The 18648-nt window shown below is 43.3% G+C and overlaps 1 protein-coding gene across 2 annotated transcripts in view; it reads right to left on the bottom strand.

Moving 5' to 3' along the window:
* Positions 1-5752: 5752 nt before the first annotated feature.
* The window catches only part of LOC115382669 (electrogenic sodium bicarbonate cotransporter 1-like), a 29103-nt gene continuing 16207 nt past the window's right edge, over positions 5753-18648 (bottom strand). Inside the window, exons 10-26 of one of the 2 annotated variants that reach the window (XM_030084495.1) lie at positions 17366-17520; positions 16634-16753; positions 16123-16297; positions 14897-15030; positions 13456-13718; positions 13024-13076; positions 12717-12902; positions 12186-12299; positions 11313-11474; positions 11045-11223; positions 10810-10882; positions 9715-9783; positions 8901-9074; positions 8658-8822; positions 8437-8530; positions 8064-8137; positions 5753-7965 (exon numbers count right to left, since the gene is read on the bottom strand). In XM_030084495.1, the coding sequence (XP_029940355.1) occupies positions 8094-8137; positions 8437-8530; positions 8658-8822; positions 8901-9074; positions 9715-9783; positions 10810-10882; positions 11045-11223; positions 11313-11474; positions 12186-12299; positions 12717-12902; positions 13024-13076; positions 13456-13718; positions 14897-15030; positions 16123-16297; positions 16634-16753; positions 17366-17520 (2160 nt within the window). In that variant the 3' untranslated portion in view covers positions 5753-7965; positions 8064-8093. Of the gene's footprint in view, positions 7966-8059; positions 8138-8436; positions 8531-8657; positions 8823-8900; positions 9075-9714; positions 9784-10809; positions 10883-11044; positions 11224-11312; positions 11475-12185; positions 12300-12716; positions 12903-13023; positions 13077-13455; positions 13719-14896; positions 15031-16122; positions 16298-16633; positions 16754-17365; positions 17521-18648 lie in introns of both variants that reach the window. The other variant, XM_030084496.1, reaches the window with a different exon arrangement.

The following is an 18648-nucleotide window of genomic DNA, read 5'->3' on the forward strand; positions in this document are numbered from 1 at the left end:
CTCCTGATTCATCACAGAGTTGAAAAAGAAGTTATTTCAATACAGGAGAAGGTTGATGTTTCTCACACAGGGATCATTTTTATGGAACAGTGATATTAATGTTGAAAGGAAAGCAATATGTTTTCTGATTTTGTCCGCCATACGAAGTCCTGGCTGTGGACGTCTGATCCATTTCAGGTTCAACTGCAGCTGCTGGAGGATGATAATTAACACCTAAATCCACAAACCCTGTGAATTCACACATTAGACGCAAGTGAGATGGAGAAAAAACATTATGTCACGTGAGCTTTTCAGCCTTGAATGTCTGACAATCACAATTTACGATACCAAATTAATAAAACTAAATAAAATAGAGAAAGTAAAATGGCCCAACATCATCAAGATGTCTGTTCTATGTGGAAAATGATTGTGTGACTTGCATAGTGATTATCATCACCGATAAATGGCTTGACCTCACAGACCTCTCAGTTACCATAACTGATTACCATGGAGCCACTTTCGCAGTAATTTCATACCAAGAGCAAGCAAATTATCGAAAATTATTACATACAAATGAGAATTACATTATCCAATGTATTCCGACTATTAGCTCTTCTTCCAGAAGAGGCTAAATCAACAGCAATCTCAAGCTGTGCTTCTTTTTACCCGCATGTCGACATCCCATCCTCACCCTGTATCTCTGGGTCATCTGCTATAATGTCTGTTATCTTCATTTGAAAATGAATTTCCATTCGGTATTAACTGATTTTCATTTGATTGATGTGTGGAGTAGGCAGAGCTGGAATGGAATTTTCTGATTCAATTTCGTTTTAAATAAATCTTCATTTATGCGTTTGGTTTCTGTGACTTTGATGCAATTAGTGGGGGAACACAAAGAAGCTGTGGTTAATTTTACCTGCAGCATTTATTAGTGACATGCAGCTTTCCAGAGGTTTTCCAAGGCAGGTGCATGAACCGTGATCATCCTCTGGTAAAATAAACTGTTTTTATTTGGTGGTATTTTCACAAACTGCATGAATTCAGGACCAGGATTTATCAACCGTTTGTTCACATGAGGCAAAGAAAGAAAAATTATTGTCAGCCTTCAATGCTTCAACTGGAGACCGACCTTCACTTTTTACATTGAAAAACAGATTTATTTGATCTGGCTTTTGAAGTGTTTTCATGTGAATCAGCATTAATCACGATGAAATGAGGATTTTTAGACGAAGGGACACATAAAGGCCAAAGGTGATAAAGGTGGTCTCATCGCCACTTATTTTTAAATTGCATGTTTTTCCCTTGCAATTATCATTACTGAGATTGAATCGTCCATATCCTGCCTCCTCCAAGGCTATTTTCCGTTCTCCTCTCCATGCACAGCTTCGCTGCTGTTATATCACTGCTGCTGCATACGCTACGCTCCATATAACATCAAGCCACTATGAACACAATGTCACAATGTTTCATTTCAAAAGGAAAGCCAGTCCAGCCCCAGACCTCTTCCACAGCATCTTAAAATCTTCTGACTTGCATTGAGAAACATTTTTGCACACAGTTTTCGTATGTCCAGCTTTTCTTCTTAGAAACCCTAAAAGTCACGCTGCTGACCTTTTGCCTCTTAGCCTAATTGTCTGCAAAATGCTCCTCTAGATGCTCCTTATCATTACAATTAGTTCCCCTTATTTGTCTCTTGCTGTTTCTGTCCCAAGTGAGATGGGATATGCCATCTAAATAATCTATTTTGTCTCCATAAAATCGTAAAATATGTTACTGACAAACTCTGATTTGGTGCATGTGCTCTTTAAAATCAGTAAATGAGGTTGTACAAACACTAGAGGCATAAATACTGAAAGAAATGCAGTGGTAGAATTGACATATCCTCTCTACTGCTAATAACTATTATTATTATAGTAGGGAGGGACTACATCTGTCTCCTGCTTCTTCACCAGCAGATGAAACAAAGCTAAATATATATTGGACTTCTTAATCATTCTCAGGGGAAACTATCCCCTGAGTGTCTTAATTACCTCCTCGCTGAGCTTTATCAGGAGCTTGGCGATAACCTATTCATTGCGTTATATCATTAGACTTATCATTGTTCCATAAATCCTCATGATTTCAATTTGTCTACCTATACATTAACTTTCCGTTCAAATACTGGAAATTTTGCATTCAGGGAAAATAACTTAATCCCAAGAAGTGTTTGTCTGACTTCCAACCAAAATTACATCAACCAAATGTTTGTTGTTGTTCCTCCAAATTTGCTGCACAGCCGTTTCATAAGAGAACTTTCGGTTTAAACTCAATGTTCCTAATAAATTGGCCACTCAGTGTAAGTGAATTAGGTGGCCCGACAGTGACGCTGGCACCGTCTCACAGCAGGATAGTCATTATGTTGAAGCAGTCATCCATCTGGGCTCCTTCATGTTCAGTTCAGATGTTCTCACTGTGTTTGTGGGGGGGTTTCTCGCAAGGGGCAGATAACACAGAAACATGCATTATTTCTTATTTAGGCTTTTTCAGACATCTTCAAATCTTTCTTAGTGCTTTAGTTACAAAAAAAGAGGTGAGTCAAAGGGTTTACCAATGAAAGAAAAAAATAATTCCTGATATTTCTGTCGGGTTTTTCCATTAAAAAGACTTTATTAGTCACTGCAGTGACTAAAAGGGAGACTGTAGTTCAATGTAATTAACTGAAATACCAATAAATATGTATGTGACTGAAAACGACCCATCATTCAGCCATCATTCAGTACATTATGCACCGGTTTGGAGTGCTACTTACAGCAAACCTCCAATGTTCTCAGTGTAATTTTCTCTTATAGAAGCTACATCTACTTATGTAATATAATTGATGGAATTTCAGTGGAAAAACTTGGCTCCATCTCCAGTAGACAACACTAGACTCAGATTTTACTTTATGCAAAACCCAGGTCAAAGTTAAAAAAATATTCATATATATATTTTTTGGGATTAATAGAGCAAATATGGATTATCATCCATCAGATGTTTTTAAATGTAAAATCAGTTTGCATTCTGTAAATGCCCGCACTTTGCTTTCTGGGAAATCTATAATAGGAAAGGACTTTCCAAATATGGTTTAACAACATGAGTCCATTTGGGGTTAAAATAGCAGCAATAATTACAGGCTTCTCCAGGCAAAGGGGGGAAATTCTAACAGCCTGGGTTTCCGCTGTGTTTACTGTGCTATTACACTGTCAGCAAAAAGTCACACTTTATCCCACTGAGAAGTAATTGTAACCCGCTTTTTCGTCAGGTCATGTGTAGGTTTTCGTGATTTTGTTTCTCCTTAATGACAGCTTAATCACGGAGGTCCCATTGTCGTCAGATAACAGGCGGGGTCGCCCTCCGGATGATTGTATCCTCGTGTCTTGCTGCTGCTGCTGCAACACTTCCCTTTGAACATGTTGCTTCTAATGTGAGTGTAAGGAAGAATATCAATTAAAACACACATACACACACACACACACACACGCCACAAAGCAGGGAGTAAGTGGCAGAAAACCAAATTAAATCACAGAACATATATAGATTGGTGTGATTAGGTGCGACACTGCTAATAACAAGTCAATCCATCAGATGACTGGTAAAGTGAGAGAAGAGGAGAAGAAGGAAAAAAAAAACCTGACAGCGTGGCCTTGTTGAACTGGCCAGTAATGCCCAGAAGGGAAAACACACTAATGGATCCGCTCGGCTGAGAAATGACACACCGAGCTGGTCTGGACAAGCAATCACAGAACATTGTTATAGGCCTTGGAGACGGTGTCACAGGGGGTAACGTACAGTATCTGTGCAGAGCCGGTGGGTGGTGTGCCGCTTGATTAAGAGCATTAAAATAGCTCATGGAACGCCTTTCAACGTGCAATTTCATTACTTCTCCTCAAAGTTCAGCTTGAAGCAGTCATTGATTATTTCCACTGGGGCAACTGCACTTGTATTGAATGACTGGAACATAATAGAATATTGTGGTGTTGACTCTGAACTCTGTTCCATCCGTTTTCGCCTTCAGTGACAAGACAGAAACTATAGCACAGACTGAGCCAATGCTCAAAGGATCCACAAGAAAACATCACATTGTTCCACGTTTTTAGCATTTGAATTGAATAAATGTTCACACAGTGGTTTACAAAGTGGGGGTCAGGATTATTTTAAGGTTATATAGAAGAACATTATGTGCAATGCAATGAGGCTTGCTTCTCAACACAACATTGATCTCTATATTTAGACATGGTTGAGTCTCCCTGCTGTCTTCAGATTGCTGAATGTGCATTGGCTTTGGTATGAGAGCCTCTGCTGCCCCCTTGAGCGAAAATATGTCAAAATAGATCCATTTGTGTGAAAAATCTGCCATGCTTCTGTTTTCCTAAATCAGCTTGAGGGCACTATGCACAATGTCCAACACGCATAAAAATGATAAACCGTTGTTTTCACACTCAAAACAGCACATCTGAACCAGATATGGATTGAAATTGCTGGATTGATGAGTTTATTTCAAGGCAAAAATGTCAAATTGTTGTATAGGTGTTGTATAGGTGTTGATACATGCATCATTTTACCAGTATTTAAATCTAAAGATGCATCATCATTGAGAAATATATCTGCAGTGGTGATAAATAGTCTTTACAATCATTTCAGGTCAGTCAGTCAGAAAAAACACCTGTATTACAGGGCAGAGCTGACCTGAACAGACTCCAGAAAGTTAAAAGAAAAAAAAAGAGCCATGTTCCTTCCAGAGGAAGACCTAATTGCACCTTTTATTCCCCTCACGCAATGAAAAAAAGGAAAAGCAGAGACTCGCAGTAATGAGGCCATTTGATTCATTACAGCAGACTGAAGTCTGATGATCGTGGAAACTATGCAGCTCTCCTTTCTTATCTCTGCTGTGAGAACGAGCAGCTGACAGCAGGATGTGGTGAGGCGTCCACAGCTCTGCCCGCTCCAATCCATCTCTTTAAAGATGTGTGTATCACCACACACACACAATTAAGAGTCTATTTCTTGGATTTGCAGCTATAACCTTTCCGTTGTGGCTGTAATGGGTGCCGGCAGACTTCTAAAACCAGCTTTAACTCACTTTTATGCCTCCGTGGAGTGTTGATTCTGAAGGTAAACTCCGTCTGTGCACGCATTAGAGGCAACATCTGGGAAAATGACGTTTCTGAACTGAAAGGCTGCTGAGTGGAATTTTTTTTTTTTTTTACTGCACTTGAGTCTTTCTTCTTTTCCATTTCCCACAAAATAACACCATCGCATGCCAATCTGCTGAGGTTTTCTGGCTCTAGTTTAAGAAGTCCCTTCCCCTCATTGTAACTTCCTGCAAATACCAGCTTTAAGTTTGATTTTAAGTCTGCTTTTTCTCAACAAAGAAAGAATAGACTGTTAGATTTTCTTGTTTTTATTCCAATGTCAGCAGGAAAGAAATGCTTATCACTGCAGTAGTACTTTCTTTTCCCCACTTTGAAACGATAATGTAGCTCGTTCCAATTGTAATTTTACTAGTCTCAAAACAAACAAAACTTTATTCAACTACTTTGTCACCCGAACTTAAAATAAACCTGATTAGCTGAAATGTGAAAAGCAGTTTTATTTCTTTGTTGCATGAATTTAATGAAAACTGGTTCATTCATCAAGATCTCCCCCCAAAAAATGAGGTAAAAATTAAAGTTCAAAAATATAAATTCACAAAATTACATCTTGGAGTTGCTGACTTGTAATAAAGAAATAAATACACACATTCAGGACTTTAGGAATCACTTGAACTGTTTTTATTGCTCTCATTTCAAACACTACTTCATAAAAAAAAACCTTACATTTTCTTCCTTCTGTGTAACCCATGGTTATTTGAGCACATAAGATGCTTGTATAAAATCGGCTTCAGACTTAAAACATCAAAAATATTACATCGATTTTGGAATCAGAACCATAAAGTCAAAAGATCAAGATATACAGATCACAGAACAAAGTGGAAGACAACGTGGCTTTTCGTGCTCGAAGCAACTTTTACTGCTCACATTTTGACAGTACTGATGAGTTGAAGCCCTTCGACGCACCGGAATCCTGAAACACTGAGTGTGCATGTCCTTTTACTTCAAGCGACAAATGATGGGGATGTATTACACTCAGATACGCGTTAATAATTTACGTCAGATGAATCAGCTCAGGTTACCAGTGTGCAATTCGATCGGCTGTGCGGAAGCAGGATCAAGTCATTCCATTGTTGAAGGAAAATAAAGGACTAAAGCATGCCATTGCTCATCCGCTCGACACCGGATGGAAAACAAGAGTGTCAGAAAGTATGCACTTTTAAGTTAAGTTGCACAAACTTTTAACCCTGTACGCAGAAAAGTAGTAATTCTTCCTGGAGTGTACGTCGCAATAATATATCCGTCACAGTGATTGTTTGATTTGCATTAAAAAAATACATCATTAAAAATTAAAAACACAAAAAAAAAAAACAAGAATAAAAGATTGACAATGTTTCAAATTACCAGCTTCGGAACAAGATCACATTTTTTTTTTTTTTTTAAAGCGAAATTCACGATGGTCAAGTGTGTGAGAAGGTCAAACGGCAGTCACCAGATGGATTAAATAGTGTCTTTCACCCATCTGAAGCATCCTTCGGCATAACACCTCAATGCATTTTGTTTTGTGAGAGGGAAAAAAAAAAAAAAACTGGGTAGAATTGCCCTTTAAAACACATCGCAAGTGATTGTTCATATTGACAAATCAGACAAAACGACAACAATTAACTGACACACAACACAAGGAAACTGAAAGAGGGGATTCAGCGGTCCATGGAGTGCCAGTAGAAAAATAACAATCAGTGTTTGATCACAAATCATTGCACAATGGATTTTTAAATATACATAGGTATATATATATATATATATATAATGCCTGGCACCTACAAACAAAAAAAAAGGAGGTAGAGCTAAATCTATAACTCCCCAAAACAGGGAAACGTCAGCTGAGTGGACACAGGCCACAGAGATCTCCGAATTTCCACAAACTGGGACGGTCAATGGCGAAATCAAAACATCACTTTCAACCAGCATTTTACGGTCTGATGCCAGCTGGAGTGTAATAAATACAGAAAGAAAAAAAAAAAAGCATGGAAGGATGGAAGCTGGAGAAACTCATTAAACCACTTTTATACTTACCAAACTGCAATTATTTCTTACATGATCGTCTGCGTGATTTGAACGGACAAATGACGACAACATCTATAAATAGATTAACTTCAGCTCATGACTGCATGGATAACGCTTTGTAGACCTTTTGTTCATGAAAAGATATAAAAGGTGACTCGTGATTCTTCTGTGTTCTTGTTTTAAACCATTACGGTAGTTAAGACTTAAAACTTAAACTGAAAACAGCACGATCAGAGGAAAAAGGTGTCGTGTTTGGTGTTGTGTAACTGTGGGTAGCTCCTCCTGTTTGCATAGAGTCAAAGTGGGAGAGATGAAGCGGACGCTACCTTCACATGGTGTGTATAGCTACCGTTAACTCTGCACAGCTCGTCCTTCGTGAACCGATTGCAGCTCTTTAAGCATGACGCCAGTTACATTATCAGCACACATTCATAAGACAAACAGTCGACTGCATTCAGATGAACGTGCGCAGCCCTACCAAGAGGGGCGGTCGCCCAGATCAGCCCTCGTTAAAATTCAGTACCAGCCAAAAAAGAAAAAGAAAAAGAAAAAAGAACTGCTTAAGACATATATTTCCAGCCTCGTCGGATTCAAATCCACACACAAAGAATATTTAAAATGCCATGACGGAGCGGCGCTTCAGTACGAAACGATGGCTGTGTTTGACTGTGCTGTGCTGCATCTTTGGACTGTTCCCCCGTTTCACAGTTCAGTTTCAGAGCCCTTCCTCTTCCAGAAGAAGCCGTTGTCCTCAGAGCCGCGGCCGATTCGGATCTGAGGCAACCCTTTAGTGTACGAACCCCTCTCAAGACTGAAAGACGGGAGAGACGGCAGCGTAAACACAAAACCCTTCCGGTGTCGCGCCGGGGAAATAAAAGGGGATGCAAATGCTAGCTGGTACTCACTTACTCAGCCACAGTGGGAGACTCGAAGTAGCGCTCAGCACCGGGAATGCGGGCTAAGGAAAGACGGCGATTGATCTCCTGGTTGACAAAAAACAAACACATTTGAGAAAATGTTAACAGAGCAGCGACGAAACAAAAAAAAAATATTTATAAATCGAATTAAGAAGCACAGCAAAGCTGATTTCTGGTTCAAGTCAAATGAGCAAATCAGCAGCTAAAACTCGCAGATTAGAGAGCAGCAATCATCAGAATTTAGAGAGCAGAAATACTTTGATTTTATGGCACCCAGCTTTATAAAACTACAAGAAAACTAGCGTGGCGGGAGAGAAAAGTGAGCCTTGACAAGCCAAGTTTGAGCAGCCCTGCCTAGTACTCACTATCCAAAGACTTATCCCCCAACATGGGCTCCTGCTCCATCGTTTCCATGGAGATTTTTATACTGGGAATATTTTCATGGTAGGGGTAGTCAGACTGTGGGAGGAGGGATGGAGAACATTAACACAGGTATTCTCTTTGTAAGGGGAGGCTCTAAGTTGAGGAGGCTGTGAAGATAATCACAATGACAATGGAGAAGAGAAGGAGTTAAAAATATACTTACAAACTCCATTTCGCTGTCAATGCTTCCCTTCTTCTTGTTCTTCTTCTTCTTCTCGTCCTCCTTCTTCTTCTTGTCCTTCTCCGGGATGACGTCGTCCAGGTAGCTCAGGTCGTGCTGGGAGAACACGTAGTCCATGGCTTTGCGGACGGCAACCAGCGCCAAAATCTGCAAGATTATTTAATAAAGTTACAAAGTAAATCCTGCACGTTCGACTCTCCCCACCAGACCACAGTCGTTCCTCACCATGACGGGGAAAATGATGGCCGCCACAGTGGACTTGAGGATCCAGAGGAGGGCCAAGCACAAGGCCTGGATGAAGGTGAAGAGGTGGATGCGTCTCTGGGGGACGTGCCGCAGGTAGATGAGGTCCGGCTGGTGCTTGGCGGGCATGAGGAGCAGCATCAGGCGATCCATGAACTGACAGAAGCAAAGCAAAAAAAACCAAAAAAAAAAAACACATGAAATGAAGAGCTCCTGTCATAACCTGATAAATCTTTGTTAGCATTTCAGTTTTTCAGTCCAGTGGATTGAAATTCATTTATTCATTCATTCAGCAGAGACAGTAGAAGTGCAGAAAGGTTTCCACTTCATTTGCATTGAACCTACTGGACTACATGCAGAATTTGCATCTCACCTGAGAGCGAGATGAACACAACCTTTTTAAATTGTGTAGTTCGCAGGTCATATTGCACACACACTTTGGGTGTGTCTTACAAGTCAACACGTTGACATTTCAAGCTTTACAAGTTCTCAAGATGAAGCAAAACCCTTAAAACATGAACACAAGTGATACGATAACATAGAGCAAAGAAATCCTTGTGCGTATTTTAACTAATCCTGTTTGATCTGTTTCAAACTTGAGATCCACGCCCGGCGTTGACTACAGAATAGCCATTGTTTCTTATGAAGCGGGTGTGTGTGCAGGAGTGCTGACACACTAGAAATGGAGCCGAGCTGATTTCTAGGTCATCCGTGCCGTTCACTTTCACATTCGCGGGGCAGCGGAAACCTACTTTCTGCAGCTGCTCGTTGCAGATAAATTGCCTCGCTGTCTCACCTGCACGCCGTTGAGTGACGCCACGCCCATGTAGAGGAAGACGCCATAGAGCACCGGCATGGGAATGAACTGCGGGACACAGAGATGGCAGCAGGGTCATGAGTAACCAGGACCAGATATGGGTTACGATAAAAATAAAAAAGCAATTTAAGCACAGCTTTAAGCTAATATTGTGCACACAGCTTACAGGTAACAAGAATTTATATTTATAGCATCAGTTGATCGGTTAAAAATAGGCTCAAAAGCTGCTTTGCCGTTATTTAAGTGGACACAACAATGTGACTTGGCAGCTGCGGATGAGACAGTCCTGCAGACCAGTACAGACATGTGATCAGAGGCTAACTTTGATTTATTATTTAATAAAATATTAATAATATGGTCATGACAGTCACAGGTCCCAAGCTTATACATGTTAACCCAAGAGAAAGTATCTTCATTTTATGCATTTTCAAGCTGTAAATGATAGAGCAAGTGTCACTTTGGTAAAAAGATTTGTATAAAGAAATCAAAATTTTACCCTTTAATAAAAATCTATATTTAATATATCCAAAAAAATCTTAAACTTGAGGGTAAAAACGAAAACTAAGAAAATGTGGTTTCTGGTGTGAGCGATGCTGAAGAAGGATTTAATTAAAAAAGGGATCAAATGCATCAAAACCTGATTAAAACAGAATAAGTAAAATCTTTTGCTTTTATAAACCTGAGAAAACAATGTTTTGTTCCGTGGAAATCACTTTTGTTTAGTCTGTTTTTAATAAACTAAACACATTGCATTAGAAACGTCCAGTATGAGGACGTTATAGAAATATCCCACTAGGGGGCGCACGTGCTCCGACCACGTCCTCACTGCTGTGTGTTGAGCAGCTTAATGAGGGAATGGAAACTGAGAAGTCACTCTGCTGCGATCGGAGCTTAAGCCCCGATGAACTCGCTTATTTCACATCGAATTACTTCAGCTACGGGAGTTCCTAATCGGATGAACGGAACATTTCAAATTATTGTGAATTTGAGAGGCGCGACAGGAGTTTGTCCTAAAAGGGGCGGACAGTAATCCATGTTTAAAAGGGAAGAATTTGAAGATGTGGACGTCCACACCTTGAGGATGGGAGCCATGAAGACGGAGAGTCCCGTCAGGAGGAAGACGAAGATGCCAGTGACTCTTTGTTCCCTGGGTTGGTGAGGAGGGGAAAAAAAACAACACATGCAGGAATAATTTTACTATTCTCAATGCAGGAAAGTGACTTAAAATGCAGATTTATGCAAGGAAAACTGCAAAAAGCAGCAGATTTGACAAGTAGCTGCTGGGAGACTCGTTTGCGCTCAAACTCACCGGACACCCAGGAATTTCGGCTGCTCTCCGGGCGCCGACGTCTCCGTCTCCATCTTCAGAGAGTCGATGTGGGCGATGGAGATGACCGTGGCGGCCACGTACCAGGGCAGGCCCATGAAGGAGCAGACCGCCATCAGGATGGCCACCCAGAAGAGATCCAAGTGGTACCCAGCCCCTTTCTGCGAGCAGACGTTGGAAAGAGTTGTCAGATCGTGGTATTACAGTCTAAAGCGCTGGAGTTCATTTTTCCTCGACAGGCGGCACCCACCTTGAGTTTGTGCTCCTTCCTGTTGACGATCACGGCTGTGATCTGCTGGTCCATGAATATCAGAATGGTCACCAGCAGCGCGGGCAGAGCAGCCGCCAGGTACACCCACCAGGGGTTTCCTCCAAACGGAGGGATAAACCAGCCCCTCAGCGGACTGGTGGGCTGCAGGAGGTCAGAAAGGAGAAGGTGGAACCAACTCATATAATGTCTACTAGTTTCTCAGGCTTACATTTCATATTGGCTTGAAGTCATTCGTTCTATTGTTCTCCATTCTGCAGCCTTCTAACCCCAGCCCCTGGAGGCAGATGCAGGCTCATGTGAAACAGTTTCAGTTCAACTTCAAACCGATCTCGTGATCTTTGCCGATCAAACTAATTTTTCAAAACATGCGTTGACACCTTGTTAGCGGACATCCGAAACAGGGGGGAAAAAAAAAAAAAACAGCATCTGGTATTAGGGTGTTCCTTCATCATGCTCAGTCACTCCAAGCAATGAATGGAGTTTGAAATTTCGGGAGCAGCGTTACGTGACAGAAGGCTGTGAATTAAGACTCTGTGAGGAAACAAAGCTCGCTCTGTACTCGGAACGAGAAGAGCCGACTGTGTTCTCACGTCGCCTATAATCAAGTTCCTGCTCCGCCAAGAGGGTGGGCTGCCAGCCGAGGAACATTCGAGCCTGATGCTCTTATATGTATCCCAACAGGTGAAGCCACAAAGACAGCATTATGTGGGGATTTTAAAGAATTACAGAGGAGCTGGGAGCAGGAACACGGCTCATTATCAGCGCAGTCAGAGGAAACCACATCCCGTGTCACTCAAATCCAAACCTAAAAAGGGCTAATTTCCAGCCGCTGGAGGGTTTTTTTTGCAGTACCTTGAATTCACTTGGCACGATGAGCTTTGGAGTGTCCACGCCGACGATGGCGTCCACGCCGCAGAAGACAAGGATGGTCAAGATGATGGCGAAGTCACTGATCAGCTTCCTCACCTGAACATTAAAAACAAAAGAAGACAGTTTCACAGAGTATTCCATCTACTGACGTGTGTGTGTTGAGCACAGAGTAAAACCTCGCCAAACAACATGTTTGCAGACACACAAGCGCTGGAGGCCGGGACCTTGTTCGGCGAGTGTTTTCACTCCTGGAGGGGAGCGAGTTCAATTTACACCTGTTACTCATAGTGAGCAAACACGGTTTGTTTGGCAAAGGGGTGACTAATAACCGCTAACCCGCTGGACCAGAGGCTGGCAGAAAAGACGACAGGGTTATCAGAGGGGCACAAAATCTTTCACAGTTCAGCCACGCTCTCACCTCTCAGGGCGGAATTACTCTGTCTTGGGACCGGGAATTTAAAAATACCCCAAGAAGATCTGCCTGTGCTGCAAATAAGCAGCGCTTTCACTCACTCTCGTGGGGAAGAAGCGGCTCGTCTTGAACTTCTTCAAACCCATGGAGCAGGCGTAGGTCCCAAAGAACAGGATGAGAGACATGAGGGTGATGTCGGGCACGTAGCCGCAGGCCTCGCCGACCAGCTTCCCGTCAAACCTCCGACACTGCTCCCTGGTCAAGGAAGCCCAGGTAGCGTTCGCAGGCTGACAGGGGAAAAAAATAAATAAAAAGGCATCTGTGAGTGTCACCGATAAACTGCACTGAAACAACGAAAGCTCAAATGATACTAAATGAAGAGAAAAGCACGTGAAGGACGCCACATACCAGATCAGTACTGTTTGCCCAGTCGTTGATATCAAGGAGCGCTGACGAGTTCCCTGAGAAACGAGAGACCGTATCACATCAGCGAAACGAGAACGCTCCTCCTATCACACATCTGTAATCCCAGCAAACACATTTTCCCCCAAACAACCACGCTGAAGTCGCTCGTGACATACAGGCTGATCGGGCTGCTGGGAATGTAAACAGCGGCATTCCCCGGGTTGACACACTAATATCGCTTGTTATTTCCAATGCAAACACAGTAAAAGAAGGTTTAAGCTGCTGTCAGGTGGGGCCACACCGAGCGCGATCACTGTTATGGTAATGTGGGTAATGACACAAAACATGAATGCAGAGGACGGATCATGATCACTGAAAACCACTTTATGTGTATAAACCAGCAGAACACATTCCCGCTGAAGTCTTTCCACCCACCGGGCGTGCAGCGGCAGTCGTACTGCGTGATGAGGTTGGGGTCGTAGTTGGAGTTGATGGGGTTGTGGTGGGCCAGCTTCAGCATCTTCTTGAAGGCGTCGTAGATGAAGATGAAGCTGATGAGCGCCGAGAAGCCCTCCTCGGTGAAGCGCGTGAAATACTGCACCAGGAAGCTGGCGTCTGTGGCGACTAGCAGCAGGCAGAGAAAAGCCGACCACAGGCCGATCCACAGCCGGAACTCCAGGTAGTCAAACTCGTGTTCTCTGAAGAGGATCAACGACACACAGAACGAATTGGGGGATGTTTTTTTAACATTAAAATGAATGTAACCCTTCAGGGTCCTTTCAAGAAAAAGGATATTGATTTTACGGGTCTGAAACTGGAGTTTGGGTGAGGTTTTCCCCCCCCGGACCGCCTCCCTGGTGGAGTGCAGACACGCAGCAGCTGCAGACGGCCGCCAGCAGCTGCCGCTGACTCAGACTGACGGGAGGCATGGAAACACTCGCCGGACACAGACACCACCACATTCTTCACTCGCAGTGTGAAATTAAATGAGAGTGAATTATTAATAATGGAACGGAATCAGCATGGTGTTTGGTAATGCTAGAAGAGCGTCCCGTCCCCCTCCCTACCCTCCCCCGGGTCAGGGAGGGAGTGCAGAGGAAGGAGGAAGAAGTCAGCATTTCTCGGCCTTCAGCACCTTCATGATTGACGTTTTCAACGTGCACGCCCAGTAAGACAGTCCTGTTCCAAACTCTAATGTGCTTTAATTGACTATATTGTTATTTTGTCCTGCACGCAGTGTGTGTGGAGCTCATTCATTCATGAGTGCATCAGGAGGCAACAATTAACAATCACCTGGCAACGAGTCCCTAAACAATCTGTGACTGCTGAGAGATTTCCAGCGGCCCGACTGCTGAACCGGAGAGAGGACTGAGCTTTATTCCCCCTTTTTTCATTCAGTTTTATTTCTATTTGAAGGAAATCTCCCTGCAGGATATACGGCCTTGAAGGCCGACGGCGTGACGCGTCAGTTCGGAGAGCCATTCTGCACCGTCGGGACCAAACGTCACAACCGCCGGGGTGGAACGTCACGTTGCCATGACGACCGGACATGGCGACGCGGGGAGCATCGCGGTCACGAGGTGAGAGACAAATCTGTTTGTCTTCAAGCAGCCTTTTTTTTTTTTTTTTTTTTTTTTATACACAGAGATGACAGCCTCGTGTGTGTTGTGGATTTCTGTGTGTTCAACCTGAGATCACTACGGTGTAGTCGGCAGCACTTCCGGGACTCTGGAGTTTGCATGTTCTCCATCACTCCAAAAATTACCCAGATGTAGCAATGTGTCTGTCTAATGGACGAGTAACCGCGACCTACAGATACATACTGTACACCACAGTGATTTTTACCCATGATTCCAGTGCTTTTAAAGACACTCACTTGCTGAAATTGAAGAGGAGCCTTTCAAACACCAGCACCGGCCCCGTGCTGCTGAGGATAGTGAGGGGCTGCCCGGCCAGCAGACAGAACACCGCTCCCGTCAGCGCCGTGCCCAGGAAGCTCTCCAGCACTCCCTGCAAAGCAACAAGAAACACACATCAACACTCTGCCCACAGTTTGAGAGGAAACGATGCAACAGGAAGGACAAAAAAATAAAATCACATCTCAGTACAACGTGCAACTTTCACTCTCTTCAATACACGGGGATTTTTCTGCTTCCACTCTCTGAGGAGCTGCTTTTCCTGCAGCTCTGGCCCATCAGGACATTCCTGTTCGCTTTCCAGTTACGTCGCTTTTCCATTTGTCTAAACTCATCGAGAGGTGAGCCATAGACAGAGAGAGGGGATGCACTTCTGACACACTCACTGAGGGAGGGTTACGTCAGGGCAGGGATTCCCTCTGCAGGGGGGTGAGGCAGGACTGAGGAGGGGGGAGGAGGCGGGGGGGGGGGGGGGGGGGGGGGGGGGCTCACTGGAGAAACAGAGCCACAGCGAGGCTACTGCGGCTGAGTAATCTGGATCTGCGGTTATTTACGGCTCGGGGTAAATCCTCCAGGTTGGTGCTCTGCAGGTCCTCTTAGTCATAAGAGAAGCCCGAGCAGGAGCCTTCGTCACCAGACGGCTTTTTTTAAACACTCGGCACACGGGAGCACCGGGGTGGGTGTCAAAGTGCAGGGCGAGCGCTCATACCAGTTTTTATCCCTGGTGTATGAGAAATCCCACCAACAGCAGGTACGGCAGATGGATGCAGAGCGAGCCTGAGCTGGAAATTAGCATGGCTTATCAGCTGAAGAGGCTGCATTACTTTAGAATGAGGAGCAATGATGGAGGTGAAAAGAAAGCGTCCACACACAGAGGTTATGAGAATTACTACTTTAAAGTACGATTAATTTTAGCAGAAATAATGCGTGTAATTATGCTACTTCTGGAACTAAATAATTGCAATGTCAGTTTTAAGTACAAAACTTACCAAAAATTAGGAATGGAGTCGTTAGGTAACTTCACTGGTTAAAGAGTAACGAGTTCATTTGGAAATGAGCCTTTTAAAAACTCTCTATAATCTGGTTGACTGAAATAAAGTTTTATTTCGATTCAGTAAAGCTCAGTTGTTCCATTTTCTTTTATTCCCCTCATGTTTCCGTGAGAAACGTCGACTTCTGCGTTCACCTGCATGTTTTCCGTGGCGTCTCCCAGCAGGCCTCCGAAGGTGATGGCGTTGGTGACGGTGCCCAGATAGATGAACAGGATGGCCGACAGAGACTGGATGTGCAGCGCGTCGTAGAAGTCGCTGGCGAAAAACGGCAGCTTCCGCTTGATGTCCAGAATCAAACCCCCGCAGAACCTGAAAAACACAACGGCTGAACTGAGGCGCGTGCGGCGCGGATCGTGAGCTACGTGACGTGGACCAAATGGGGGCATCTGGTCAAAATAAAGGAGAGTTAATGAGTGATGACAAGTTCTCACTGTTCTTTAGTGGTGAATGGATCATTTCCTCATTGCTAAAACATCCCCAGGAAGGCGCAGTGAGTGATCGCAATCAAATGTAAGAGGAAGATTGATCATAAAGATATCGCCACCGTCAACAAAAACTCATGAACTCGCCACCTTTTCGGAACATTTACATCAACAGAACAGATTCGGGCATTTCTTCACTTGTGGAAGTGAAATTGCGATTTACCTTCTCGTGCGCTGAAGCTCCTCGCCGACTTCGTGCCCTCCTCCTCCTCCTCCCAGCCCGTCATCGTGAGCAGTGTCGCCGTTCATCTGAGGCGGCTCCAGCCCGGTGTACAGGTTCTTCCTTTAGGAGCACACACACACACACACACACACACAGTCAGTCAATACACGAGAAACTTGAATCAAACATTCTCTTTTCATTTCTCAATAAATGACTTGTAAATAATGAATATTTCTGACATATAATTCAAATCATTTGAAGACTGGAGAAAGTTAAACGCAATGTGTCACGATAAGGTATCAGTGTGGTGAAATATTAACACATCATGTCATATCAAGAACTTACGCATAAATAACATGCAAAATTAAAATGTCTCACTTTACTGAAAGATTTATTTGGCGCACATAAATTTAATACATCAAAAACTAAAGCCCCATTTTCTGTGGCTATTTTTAAAAAAATAAATAAATCAATGATGGTAAATACTTGGTGTGAACTCTGAGTTTGCTCTTTCCAGGGTTTGTCTATGTTAGCTTAGCATTTTAGCATCCAGTAAGTGTCATTAGCACTAAAAAAAAAAAAAAAACAAAAGGTGAAAAGGTTCTGTAACACTTCTAAGAACGAGTCCAAGGCCAGACGGGGAAGATAATTTTTGATCTGTCCATGTGATCCAATGGAAACGTGGTTAATTAATGACTTGATTGATTGAGGGTGGTGTGATTGGGGGCGGACCTCTTGTCTGGGGAGGGCAGAGTCTTGGGCGGCTCTATCCTGATGTTGGGATCCCACTCGCCGGGCGGCAGGACGATGACCTCCTCCAGGAACTCCTCGATTCCGGCCAGCAGGTCCTGCCTGTCCTTCGCTTTATAGGCGATATCATGAAAAACCTGCCAGGAAAACAAAAAACACAGAGCTCCAGCATGAGAACATCTGCACCCTGGAATGCGCAGGTTTAGGACCGTCGGGGCCGCGCATGACGTGGCAGCTTAAAAACAACCGTCACGGCGCAGTGAAGAGAGGGTAAAGTTTAACTTGAGGAAATCCTGGAAACACACTTCCTACGCTGCCGTGTTGACAGATGAGATATGCAGAGGAGCTGTGAGGCCTGTGGGAATCTGCAGGCCAGGTGCTCTCAGGATTAGCAGAGTTATGGGTTATCTCAGCGAGCATTCCAGCCAGGTTTAGCCAGGGCGCACTCAGAAAGACAGGCGAAAACACCCAGGCGTGGAAATGACAGAAGATAGAGATTAAAATGTTTGGAAGAATACCATTTCATCCACACTGACTGAAGGACTTTTCGATGCTTTTTTCCATTTGAAACTCTTTAAACTGTTTAATTCTAGTATCACCATTCATCATTTACCTACTAACAATATAACCTGCACACCAACACTATTTGGCTGAATAAATCCATTGAATGGGGGTTTAGAAATGGATTTATTTACAACAGAAGCTTTATTTCTCTGCTTTCAGGTAGCTTTAAAAAATACTAATATATATTATTCTGGAGATCAGAGAAAGTTAGGGTAAATATGCCAAATCCTAAATGATGGCAAAACAGCTTAAAAGCATCAATTATGTGACTGGCTGGGGGTCAAAGATTGCACAGGAGAGAAAACCTTTCACATCATTAAGATTCACCTATTTTCATAATGCTCAGTCATTGTTAGTTGAGTTTTTTTTTTTTTTTTTTTTCACTGCAAAGGCAATAAATCCTGCTGAAATCCACATGTATTGTTTGATAAAGGGTTAATCACTAAGCTGTGAACCACTTGCTGCCAACAGGAACCTTCCAAGGTGGCTGCTGTGATTATTAATCTCACAATATCCACAGAGGCGAGGCTTGGCAGCGGCCGCAGGTGGCAATGAGCAGGGTTCAGGGCCACAATCCACTAATAGTGTTTTAATGAGAGGAACTGCACCACCAAAACAAACAATAAAAAAAAAGTAAGACGACTGCTTGATGGAAATCAACATTTCTTCCCATTTCTAACAAAAATCCTGCACAGTGGATG

This window comes from Salarias fasciatus (assembly GCF_902148845.1).
Source record: "Salarias fasciatus chromosome 7 unlocalized genomic scaffold, fSalaFa1.1 super_scaffold_4, whole genome shotgun sequence".
Classification (NCBI taxonomy): Eukaryota; Metazoa; Chordata; class Actinopteri; order Blenniiformes; family Blenniidae; genus Salarias; species Salarias fasciatus.